This window comes from Amia ocellicauda, chromosome 18 (assembly GCF_036373705.1).
Source record: "Amia ocellicauda isolate fAmiCal2 chromosome 18, fAmiCal2.hap1, whole genome shotgun sequence".
NCBI classification, from domain to species: Eukaryota; Metazoa; Chordata; class Actinopteri; order Amiiformes; family Amiidae; genus Amia; species Amia ocellicauda.
This window is the reverse complement of record NC_089867.1, coordinates 4,779,326-4,792,146: the sequence shown is the minus strand read 5'-3', so window position 1 is coordinate 4,792,146 and position 12,821 is coordinate 4,779,326. Positions and strand designations below refer to the sequence as shown.

General features: G+C 42.5%; 1 protein-coding gene across 1 annotated transcript in view; it reads right to left on the bottom strand.

Annotated features, from left to right (window-relative positions):
• Positions 1 to 2,602: 2,602 nt before the first annotated feature.
• Positions 2,603 to 12,821, bottom strand: part of LOC136714077 (NLR family CARD domain-containing protein 3-like) — a 50,649-nt gene continuing 40,430 nt past the window's right edge. The window contains 4 exon segments of the mRNA XM_066691389.1: positions 2,603 to 3,659; positions 8,876 to 8,922; positions 9,335 to 9,508; positions 11,890 to 12,063. Of these exon segments, the coding sequence (XP_066547486.1) occupies positions 3,130 to 3,659; positions 8,876 to 8,922; positions 9,335 to 9,508; positions 11,890 to 12,063 (925 nt within the window). The 3' untranslated portion in view covers positions 2,603 to 3,129.

Below are 12,821 nucleotides of genomic sequence, written 5' to 3'. Positions count from 1 at the left end.
TAGTTGAACATTTTCACAAGTTTTCTTTAGCACCTAACGAGACGCAGCTGCTTTGACTTTAACGGCATCCAGCTGCCTACCTGAAGCGCTATTTCACCTGCTCTCACTCAGATTGATTAGAGCTCCCAGACTGTGAGAACCTTGGCTGTGTGGTGAAGGGAGTGACAGGAAGGCAGCAGACATTGGGAGACAGAGACAGAGACAGAGACAGAGACAAAGAGAGAGACTGCCGACTGCAAACTGCACGGGACAAGGAAGCAGAGCGGCCAGATTGGAACTGCGAGTGCTGGCGGTCCAGTGTTGGTGAGACAAGGTTTACCCGACTGTGGTCTGGAGCCTGGAGCTGGTCAGCCTGAGGGGGGAGACACACTTTAACAATTGTGAGAAAAGGGACGTACAAATGAAGAGCTCAGAGTACAGTACCAGGTCACTGAACAACTCGGTAGCAGAGATTGAGTTTCAATTACACCAGCACTAGAACTGGAAAAGTATAGTAAATTAAAGACAGTGTTTCATAACCGCATGGGTGAAGAGATTCATTTACAACATGCACACAAGGGAGAAAAAAATGGAGAGAGCTATCTACAGAAGAACTGTTAGAAGCTGAAAGATATTGGGTTCAGGTAACCCAACACCAGGGTGTCAGCAGAGAGCTAAAGCTTCTGAAAGCAGGGCAGTCTGTGAACAAGGACTCCAAGATCAGAGAGTTGAGGCCATTCGTGGATGAACACAGACTACTGAGTGTGGGAGGACGACTGCAGAAGTCAGATTTCAGTGCCAGACAACAACACCCCTGGCTATTATCCCACAGATTTTCAGAAATTTTAGTGCAACACCAACATGAAAGAGTAATGCATTCCGGCCTGCGAGACACTATAGTGCAGCTGAGAGAGAGATTCTGGGTCATAAGAGCAAGACAGCTGACTAAGTCCATCATCTCCAAATGCTTGATCTACAGAAGACTCAGTGTAAAAGCTGGACAGCAGGAGACAGCTACCTTACCAAGGGACAGAGTCACAGAAGCTCCACCCTTTGAGGTTACAGGCGTGGACTTTGCTGGGCCGCTTTATGTTAAGGTGAATGCAAGCACAAGAAAGTCATGCATTGCTTTATTCACCTGTGCTGTGACTAGGGCCATACATCTGGAGCTTGTGTCTGACCAGACAAGTGACAATGTCCTGTTAGCCTTGAGAAGATTTATAGCTAGACGGGGACACTGTAAGACGATATATTCTGACAACGCAAAGACCTTTAAGAGAGCTAATCTAGATCTGAAACAGCTATGGAAATCAATGAAGGAATTTCATTTCTGAGGGCAGTGCTTGGAAATTCATTGTGGAGCGTGCAGCATGGTGGGGTGGATTCTGGGAGAGACGAGTCAGATCAGTCAAGACGTGTCTGAAGAAGATTCTGGGGAAGGCCTCCCTGAACTTCGAAGAGCTGAGCACAATTCTGAATTCCAGACCATTGACCTTTTTCACAATGAGGTTGACGAACCACAACGACTCCTGCACATTTCCTCACTGGGCAGCGACTCACCTCATTACCATCTCAGAGTCTCCCAGCAGCCAATCAACTACCCAACCCCAACAGGGAAGAGATGTGGCGGAGATGGAAAGTACCGACACAGACTTGTGAACAGCTTCTGGACCCGCTGGAGATAGGAGTATTTTCTGGATCTAAAGTCAGCGCGCAGTAGCAGCACAGCAAAACCTAGCATACTGAATGTGGGAGATGTACCTCTCATCACTGAGGACAAACTGCCGAGGCAGATGTGGAAAACTGGAAGAGTCGTGGACCTGTTTCATGGACGCGATGGCCAAGTCAGATCCAGCTCCCTTCGTTTACCCTCGGGTACCTTGTCCCGATTCAGCTTTTGTACTGTCTGGAAATTAACTAGGGATGAACTAAGTTCATCAGGCTGGAGCTTGTTGTAACTTTATTTTAGTACTGCAAGACTACAGTTCTCAGGAGTCTTTGTTGTAACAGAAAGGAGATATGAGAGACTGGAAGAACAATAGAAATAATAAGAAAGAAATCAACGAGACACGTGTTTACTGATCCAGCTCTGATTTCAATTACCAAATTTCATTTCTTTGTTTTCCCTTAAATGTATTACAGTTTGTAATAAAATCTAAGTTTTTCATGTTTTGTTCAGAACTTAAAAGTTGCGATCGACTATTTTTGGTCTGTAGCTACGCTACACCCACAATAACACAAACAGCCCCACAGCGTCCACACTGACACTCAGGAACACACACTGAAACTCAGTAAAACACACTGACCCACAGTGTCCACCCTGACACACAGTAACACACACTGACACACACTGACCCACTGCATCCACAATGACCCACAGTAACACACACTGACACACAGCGTCCACACTGACACTCAGGAACACACACTGACCCACTATGTCCACAATGACACAGTAATTCGAACTGACTCACAGTACCACACACTGACCCACAGTAACACATACTGACCCAGAGCATCCACACTGACCCACAGTAACACACACTGACACACAGTAACACTCAGTGCAACACAGTGTTCCACTGTAAGACACTGACAGGAGTGAGGAGTACAATCCCCCAATAATACGTTTATTTATTAAAATCTGATGTTTCGGCACTTGCGTGTTTTCATCAGGAATATGGAAACACAACACATGCTTTAAAGATATACAAATGAGTTACAGATGGAAAGCAATCATGTGAGAATGTATCTTTAACACCAATTAGACAATTGCAATACATTGAGAATGTTTGAGCTTCATTCATATTCATTTGTGATAGTAATTCCTAAAAACAAACACTAAATGACATGGTTGTGATTACAATAAAATTACAATTGCACAGAGGTATAGAGTTCAGACAAAAGACATCTGTTCAATTACAAAACACACTTCAGTGAAACACACTAACAGGTTGCTAATTGTATATTTATATTCACCTCTGACATCATCTCTACTCGCTGTGTCAGTGTTTTCATTGGTCAGTAATAACTCCTCTGGGAGGACACTGCAGCTGCGCAGGTGACTGTTACAACACAGTGTCACTCACTGTACTGAGGAGCGCAGAGGACAGACAGGCTGCAGACAGAGGCTCTTACAGGACACAGCAGCTACTCCAGCTGACACAGGGACACACTGGAGCCAGAGTCATAAACCCCAAACCCTGGATAGAGGGGCTCCGTGAATGTGCTGTGGAAGGTGTGCAGGAGGGTCAGTGTGTCAGAGGAGACGCTGTAAAATGACAGAGTGCCGGCTGGCCAGTCCAGATACACTCCTACTCTGGGGGGGGCGGGGGCAAGTATGGCAATGCGATTGTTATTGTGCCGGGCTGAGCAACTGGAACCCCTGCAGCACAAACTCCAGGACTTGTCACTGTGTCCAAGGCGACAGTCAGCACTGCCTCCTTTCCTGCTGATTCCTTTATATGTGATGCCTATATAACCCTACTCCCCACTCCACTCAGCCTCCCAGTAACAGCGACCAGTCAGACCCTCTCTGCACAGCACTTGGATATAGTAGTCAAATCTCTCTGGGTGATCAGGGTGTGGCTGCACTGTCCCCCGTGTGGCCTTTCTGTTCCCCTCAGACAGAGACAGGCGACTGTGCGCTGTGTTGGGGTCCAGTGTGAGTCGACAGGCATCTGCAGACAAGAGGGAGGAGAGAAGAGAGAACATCAGCACTGGAATCAACTGGAGCACAACTGGAGTCCAGTAACAATGATAATAATAATAATAATAATAATAATAATAATAATAATAATAATTAAAAAAGAAGATGGAGAATAGGAACTGAGTGAGGATAGAGGAAATGGAGTGGGGGGTGAAGAAGGGAAAGGTAGGGGGAGAACACGAAAGGTGAGGTGAAGGTGGTGAAGATAGGAAAAGCAGGAGCAAAACATGAGAGGAAGGAGAAGTGATAAGGGAAAATGCAAGGAAGAGAGGAGAGGCAGGGAGGAGGAGAGATCAAGTGAGGAGGTAGACGGAGATGATGCAGGCCGGCAGGGTGGGTAGAGAGAGAGGCAGGGGAGGGAAGTGGAGAGGAAAGGCAGGGTGAAGAGAGAGATGGAGAGATTCAGGAAAAGGAGGGGAAGTGAGATGGAGGGATGAAAGATAGGACAGGATGGATGGGGAAAAGGTTAAGGTAGATGTAGGGGGTGAGGAAGAGAGGGAGAGAAGGTAGATGGGGAGGAGGAAGGGAGAGAAGGTTGATAGGTGAGAAGGGGAGGTAGATGGAGAGGAAGGAGGGATAGAGGAGAGGTTGATGGAGGGGTGAGGCTTGTGAAGACTCTGGAAAATGAGTGTAACATTAATAAAGGAAACTATGAGCTAAAGAAATGTTGAATAACGTCTCTCTCCAGCTCTATTGCCGACAGACACACGGACACAGGATCGATCCTGGACATTCACCCTCCTGTAACGTGGGCTTTGCAAGCAGATGGACAGTTCAATGTGCTGACAGTGAGGAGAACACGTGCAGAAGGATGCTGTTCTGTGGAGGATGTGGACAGTGCTGACTCAGGGGGAGGATTGAGGGAGGACAGTGGTGGGTAATAGCATTTGGGAGAAATATGAACATACGATATGTTCCATGAAGCCTGTACAGTATATTAGATGCAGCTTCACTCTGTGGAGTCAGTGTGCTTGTGACTCAGAGCTCTGTGTGGAATAAACCAGCTCAACTGAAGACCTCCGGCCTCTTGACATTTCCGAGCCTGTATTCTGATTAGTGTTTTGACTAATAGTGTTTACTGACCCTTGCCTGTTTTTTGAGACCACATTTTCCAGATTCCCTTTGTTATTCCTTCTGCCTGATCGACTAACCCTATGCCTGATATAACGACAACCCTTTGTTGTTTTGCCTTCATTGCCCTGTTCACCAGTGGTCAACCCACACCTGTTATTGACCTGCCTTTTGCCCGCACCTGAGTCCTCCAGTCCCCCGGCTGTTCCTGTGACCCGAGTCATTACAGTTAGAAACAAGAAAACAGAGAGTTGAGAATAATTTGAGTCTGAGAGGAGAGGGATAATGGGGAATAATTACAATTTTTTATCTTAAAAATTAAACATATGTAAAACACCTGTCAAACACTGGTGAAGAGAAGAACAGGAGAGACAGAAAGGACAAAGGGAGAGAGGATAGGAAGGGACAGAAGAAAAAAATAGTGGGTTTGGGAGGAGGGAAAGAAGAGCACAGATGTAGGGAGAGGGAAAGCGAGGAAAGAGGGAGAATGAGGCAGAGAGGGTAATATTAATAAAACTAATAATAATGTCAGTGTGACAGATGGCTCCTGTCAGGGCTGGGAGTCTGTGGTTGGATTGTATATACAGACCAGTGACAAATTAAAGGAAAAACCTGAATAAATGAGTGGAGGAACATAATGAATGCAGATGCCTCCAAACAGGTGTACTGCATGATACAATTAAGCAATTAACATCATATCATGCTCTGTGGCATGTATAAAATGCTGAGGAGGCCCAGTTGACCTCGATTGTGGATCAAGACGGCAAGAGGAAAGAATCTACTTTCATTATTGGGGCACGAATGGCAGGTGATTCAGTCACACAAACGCTCAACTGGCTAGTGTTCTCGACAAGTGGGCGAGTGCATGTGTGGTGACACCAAGAAAACGGTACAGACTGTGATGCTGTGGGGGGGCATTTTCCTGGCATGGTTTGGGTCCACTTGTCCCCTTAGAGGAAAGGGTCACTGCAAATCATTACAAAGTCATTCTGAGTGATCACCTTTATCCTATGGTGAAATATTTCTATCCTGATGGGAGTGGTCTCTTCCAGGATGACAATGCCCCCATCCACAGGGCACAAAGGGCCACTGAATGGTTTGATGAGTTTGAAAATGATGTGAATCATATGCTATGGCCTTCACAGAGTCACCAGATCTCAACCCAATTTGGGAAGAACGGGGAAATGTTTCAAATATGCATGTATGTATTTCTTTATTTGATGCTGTAGTTGCCGGTTTAAATGATTTTAACAAAAGGAGCGCTTGTTATCTTAATTACTGGGTGCATACAAGCATTAAAATAACATTGATAGCTGCTAAGGGTTAAAACAAAAAGGTTTGAAAACGTACTTTGTGTAACAAAGCCTGGACACGCAGTCAGCCAGCTGATGCAGCTGTTTGCAGTGGGAAAATGCACACATAGTAACCAGCATTAAAGGGCCAGCAGGGAGGGCGCATGACCAAGCCAACAGAGGAGTCAACCTATATTATATATTTGAATATATATGTTTGCTTGAAAGGATATTGTGTTGCCCAGAAACGTTTTATATGTATTTTACTATATTTGAATGCAGTATAAGGGGGTGTAATTGTTATTACTTATTAATTTATTTGTTTAGCTATGACATGTAGTAATGGTAGAGCTCATGGGAGGGGCTACAGAACCTAAAATGGATATAAACTCGGCACAGAGCTCATTCAAGGAGAGAGTGGGGAAACGACAAGATCCTTAAATTAATTTGCAAAAATAGTGGATTATGTAGTTTAAAAGAATTGTTTATTGATTGTTTTTGTTTTGTTAATTTCTTTTTTTTGTCATCACCACCTGTTGTTTGAGTTACTTTTACACTGACCACCTGGACATCCTTGCACAGAAGTAAGACACTTCTCTAATTACTGGTCTTGCACAGAAGGCATCTACAAGAGCTGGAGTTCAGACAGGAGTCTGAATTACAGACCTACATCATTAGTCAAACACTCTGCTGTGGTTAATATTGTTAATATCAATCAGTTAGAATACAGTATCTGACAAACAACAATGCAGTGACACAGTCCTAGTACATGGTTCCTGCCGGTTAAGGATGTGGAAAAATAATGACTTTTAATTACTTTTCATAGTCATAATTACTGACTTTATGACCTGGATCAAAGTGTTCTAGGATTATAATAGTTACATTGACAAAGTCCATATATGCACAATTGGTGGAATTCTGCAGATCTGCGCATATCTGCAGAAATCTGTGCTACAAGAATGTGACCAATGGCTTCCTCACAGAGAAGTTCTACATGGAAATACTTTGACAAAGTAAATGAAAACACTGTTAAGTGTATAATATATGCAGTGCAATTAAACTACCACAAATCTACAGCTGTATATTAACCCACCTGAAAGCCAAACACCCTTCTGCGACACTAGCAATGACAGAAAAGAGGAGTGCAACAGGTTAAGGTTATCAATGGTTTGGTCCCTGCATGTTTGTATACTTTGGTGATAAAGAATAGCAACACATATCATTTACAGTCTAGTGATACTGATAGTCTGGTTGTCCTGAGGTTGCGTACATGCAAGGGAGAACTGTCTTTTGCACATCGGCTATCAAAGATTTCTCAAAGGAATTATTTTCCCAACACTCTGAAGAGAGAATCTGATGGACTATCCTTATCTGGTTTTAAACATGTCATCAAGCAATTACTTAACACGACATTCTTCTGCATTGTAAAAAGGGCAAGTTAACTGATTTAATGATAATTTTATTGTTTTATTATTTGGACTGTTGTACCACACATTCATTAATGTGTTGACTGTTTGTTTGTATCCCAGGACCCCCTTGTAAATGCGGCCTTGGTCTCAATGTGTACATTTCCTGAAATAAAATAAATAAATAAATAAATAAAACAAACACATTAATATTAGGCTACACACACAGCCAGCTATTGCTATTTATTTTGTATTCACTGAAACTTGAACACACAGGTATGTTTCTGAACGCAGACCAGCAGTCAGTATGTTGAGTGTGGTTTGGAAATGTGGAAAAGTAAATCATTTAGTTAAGTAGATTGTATAAATTAGCTAGATAGATGGGTCTAATACATTTTGTATACCGGAAAACATTGCCACAAAGATGCAAATATTAAGGCATTCTAGTTCACATTGCTAAGCTATTATTGAATTAAAATGTAATTAATACAAATTAAAAAAGAAAAAACACATTGGTCAGTCAGTTACAGCTGTAATTGATAAATATTCCTTTATAAACAAATAGTCCTTTATAGTTAATTTGAAGATGTGACAATATCGGGAAACAATAATAATGTGAGAGTTCGTGAGAGTTGACAGGTCTGCTTATTGCTGCTGTTATTATGTCATTTCCATACATCTTCTAATAGGAAGGTATTTTTACATCGACTAATGTTTATTTAACAAAGTTGTTGTGTTAGATAAGGAATAATCAATTACACACTATTAATTTATGGAGAAATGATTTGTGATAGAGACATGCTCTGTTTTAGCTGCATAGCTGAGATTCTGCTGAAAAGAACCGTGTGCGCTTTGTTTACATTGCGTAGAACATAGGCATGGTATTGACCATTGGAAAGGACATTACTGTGGTCTGTGATCAACCTTAGAGATATTTTGTTACCCAATCACAGACCATGACTCTATCACTTTCTAGCCAATCCAAATGACCTCTGTCAGTTCTGGGACTCTGAGCTGATAAGACTTTTACATTGTAACTTATAAACAATTACTTTTAATGACAACAGCATTAATTTTAATGACTTTTAAGGCCTTTAAAAAATAATTTGAAATGTAATGATGTTTAATTGTGTGCGGGAACCCAGTGGTAAACACCATAGTGGACTGTATGTGTTCAGCCATGGAGACAGAGATGAAGGAGAGGAATGGTAGTGGAGACAAGGAGCTGAGAGAGGAGGACAGAGGGAGAGACAGGGAAGAGAAGAGGGCAGATGGTGAGAGAGAAAGTTCAAAGTTACCCACTCTTTTCCCATCCTCTCTGCCCTTTTCTCATTCTCTCTCTCTTTCTGTTAGTCAATTTTTCCCTTCTGAATGAGTATTTTAGGATGAATTTGATTCCTGAATCCAAACAGACTTACATTTCTGAGGCCCTGGTTTGATCCTGTTCTCTCCACTGTGATCGATGCTGTAAGAAACCAAAATGTTTAATATGATTACATTACATTTTCTGGTCGTTTTTAATCCAGCATCATAAACTGAGCACAGAGAACCCTGACGTGATGAAACACAGGACAAAGGAATGAATTACAGACTATGATGCACACTTTCCATTTCTACAGTGTGACAGTTTTCATTTTGCCAGTATGATAGATTTATCAAGACTAAACCACAGAGCAGCTCTGGGACTCCCACTTCCAGTCTGTCTGTTAAGAGACAGTAGATGATATTACACAAGCACAGAGCTGTGACAGACAATAGGTGTGAGGAGGACTAATGAGAGGAGAGGGAGAGACAGGGTGAGAGCAGGGGAGAGGAGCATAGCTGAGAAACCACAGTCAGAGGATGACTATTCACACAATCACACAGCCTCTACTTACAGCAGTTTCTCTAGTTTACAGTTGGGATCCTCCAGTCCAGCAGAGAGCAGCATCACTCCTGAATCCCCTGGGTGATTGTAGCTCAGATCCAGCTCTCTCAGAGTTGAGGGGTTTGAGCGCAGAGCTGAGGCCACGGCTGCACAGCCTTCCTCTGAGACTTGACAACCTGACAGCCTGTGGGGAGAAGGAGACACTCTCTCAGCTCTGCAGTCACCACACATCACTCAGACAGGAAAGACTGTTATGGAGATTTATCTCTGATCATGAGATTATTTTGAACATGTTTACTGACTATTTACTGATGACTCTTCTGGTCTCTGTCTTCACTCTCAGCCTGGTTTGTTTGGATTGTGTCTTTGCTGGCCTGCGGTATTGACCAATGGATAGGACGTTACTGTCTGTCATCATCCCTATAGATTATATTTTTTATCCAGTCCAAAGGACCTCTCTCTGGCACTCTCAACTGATAAAACTGGTGTTCAGGTTGTGTGCTGCTGTGAGAGCAGTGGTCAGAGTGCAGATGAGAGAGAGAAATAGACTTTTACATTGTAGCTTATAAACAATAACTTTTAATGATAAAATGAATTTTAATGACTTTTAAGGGCCTTAAGAAGACTTCGAAATGTAATGACTTTTAATGACTGTGCGGAAACCCAGAGAAGGGAGTAGCAGTGAAGAGGAAGAGGAGTATGAAGAGCGACAGTGTGTGACCATATAACATCCCTTCTCATGTGTTAGTTTAGTGTGTTTATACAGATCCCCATTAGCTGCCATGTTATTTCATATGTGATTGATTAATTTAAAAAAGATGCTCCTGTACAGTCTCTACTAGCAAATGTTATAAATCAATAGAATGCAGTGTTTTGGTCAAAGACCTCATAACACTTGCAAGTAGAAACAGTGTGTGGGAGCATGTTTTTTCTATCCAGATCCCTTTCCCTCATACACACCTGTCTAAGAGTCTATACAGGTGTGGGATTAGCTTTTGTTATTGTGATTGATTAATTACCTGAATAAATGTCATGTTCACCACACATTTATACACCCCGTGTATTTCTGGTGATGTTTGCCTTTGGCTGGTAAAAATACCAAGTAGCTGGTAAGTTTTTTCCTTCTACCAGACACAGTGGCTAGTTGCCAAGAAAGTTAATTTTATCCCCTGCTCCCAACCCTGTTTGTATTTGTATTTATTTTTCTCTTACTGTATGTATGATTTTGAATGTCCTTTTCTCCTTATTTCCCTTATATGAGGTAATGGTTTGGTCTAAGGCAGGGGCCATTGAAGGAAAGGGTATATAAGGAAGATGAATGTGGTCAATAGAACAGAGTTGTTGAGGGAGCTGGCTGTCATGACTACTGGTGCCCCAGCGTTGATCCTGTTTCAGGGTTTTTTAGTTCCATTAATGATTATAATACTTAACACCTAACACATGGTCTACCACAGCTAGTAACACAACTACCACAATACTTCATCAATGCCATGTAGATCCCATCCAACTTTCAATAACTTTGCCTTCAACAATAAAAGTGACATGATTCAGACAAACCTACAGTCGTTCCGATAAACGTCAAGAATGGAGTGTATTTATGTGGGGGAAAATATAGAAATCCTATCCTGCCTTTGTCCTTGGTGTGCTGTCCTAACTTGGTTATCAGCAGCTCACATTCCTTTCTTGCAACGTATTATCTGCAAATTACCTTCCAATGGAACTGGCAATTCAGAGGTTAATGATTATTATTCATGAGTGTTGATTATAATATTGATGATATGGGAAGGCTTAGTTTAGGATGCCAATGAAATCACTGCTAGTTATTAGAAATGACCATTCAGACACTGATTATAATATGTTAAGGCCCCTTGGGCGTATGTCCCAGAGGGGGTATTAAAGCTTTGTTCTATCTTAAAACTTTTGGGGAACAGTGTCATGCTAGCCTAAAATCCTTTGAGTTCTGTGTTGCGCTGTTCCTCCCGTGCACGTAATAAATTCTGATTAGAACTCCCGACTCCAAAACTTTTTCCCACCACAATTAATAACATCCAACATTATTACAGGTTCAGGGCCCCTGATCAGTTGAGCCAAGGTTGATCCAAAAATATATTCAATATTGCACCTTACACTTTCCTATAATGAGTCTGTTACATCACTTTCTGTGGAAACTCAAAGTAATTTCTTCAGTGTAGAGAGACACCCAGGGCAGAACGTATTGTCTGACCTCATATATAATACTTAATTGAAGGGTAATTGATAACATTTCAAAAGGTGTTTTAGATGAATGACTAAATATGAATAGAAATGAATTCCATGTAAATATGAATAGTCTTGAGGACATATTGGTCATTTCAGCTGTCTAGCGGTGTCTGTAGGAGAGTACAGCACAACAGAGAGGTCTGGATTGAACATATGTTCAACATGTGTCTGTTTCCAAGGCAGAAATGTACACAGACTCAAGATTATATTATACTGAAGAAAATAAAAACTGCACCGAGTGGTCTCTATGAATGACATATTGAGTTTCTTTACTTGCTCCTCAGTGCACAGCGCAGTGTTCCTCACCCCAGTCTCTGTAGTTTACAGTTGGGATCCTGCAGCCCAGCAGAGAGCAGCTTCACTCCTGAATCCCCCAGGTCGTTGTCTCTCAGCTCCAGCTCTCTCAGCTGGGAGTGGTCTGCCCTGAGAGCTGAGGCCAGAGCTGCACACGATCGCTCTGTGAGATTACAGCTGCCCAGTCTGTGGAGAGAGAGAACATAGGGACATCTGCTTACGAAAACTATATTGGTCATTTAAAATGCAGTAAATTACATGAAGAACATGTTTGTTCTCCTATGTGTAATGATTCTTAAAATTAATTAGAATTCAGATTTAGATCAGTTAGGGTCTGTGGAAACAAAAATGAATGCTGACCCAGAATACAGTATAAAATGATTGTAAGGAATGAGATGATCTCAGTTCCTCCTCCACCTCTATCTGAATGCTCCTCTGTCTCTTCTCTGCCTCTGACTCCACAGCCAGTAAGAGCACTGCGCTGAGTGCCAGCTGTGTCCAATAGGCTGGATGAGCCGATGCCTTTGTCAGCTGTTACCGGGAGCCCTCGGGGGAGAGGGGCGAGCAGTCAGCTGTGGAGAAATTGTGTCTCTGGACACAAGCGACTGTGGCAGCTCAGGTGCTGCAGGTTCAGGGTGTGAGCTGCTCTATCTGGATTAAATCCTCCTATTAGTGTGACAGAGACACTGTGGGGAGTCTGGGCTGGCTGTGCTAAACAGTGTGTCTTTGGCAGCATATGTAGGATTTATCTATTGTCCCTTTGTCCCTCCTGAAGGAACACAGAGGGCAATGCAGTGATCTGGGCCCGTATGCATAAAACATCTCAGTATTACTCCTAGGAATCACGCTAAAAGTTAGTTTAGGAGTAAAATTAGAAGTGAGTCATAAAGTCTCTTACACCTACTTTTAGCTGGGAGTAGGATCCAAAATCATAGGAAAAACTT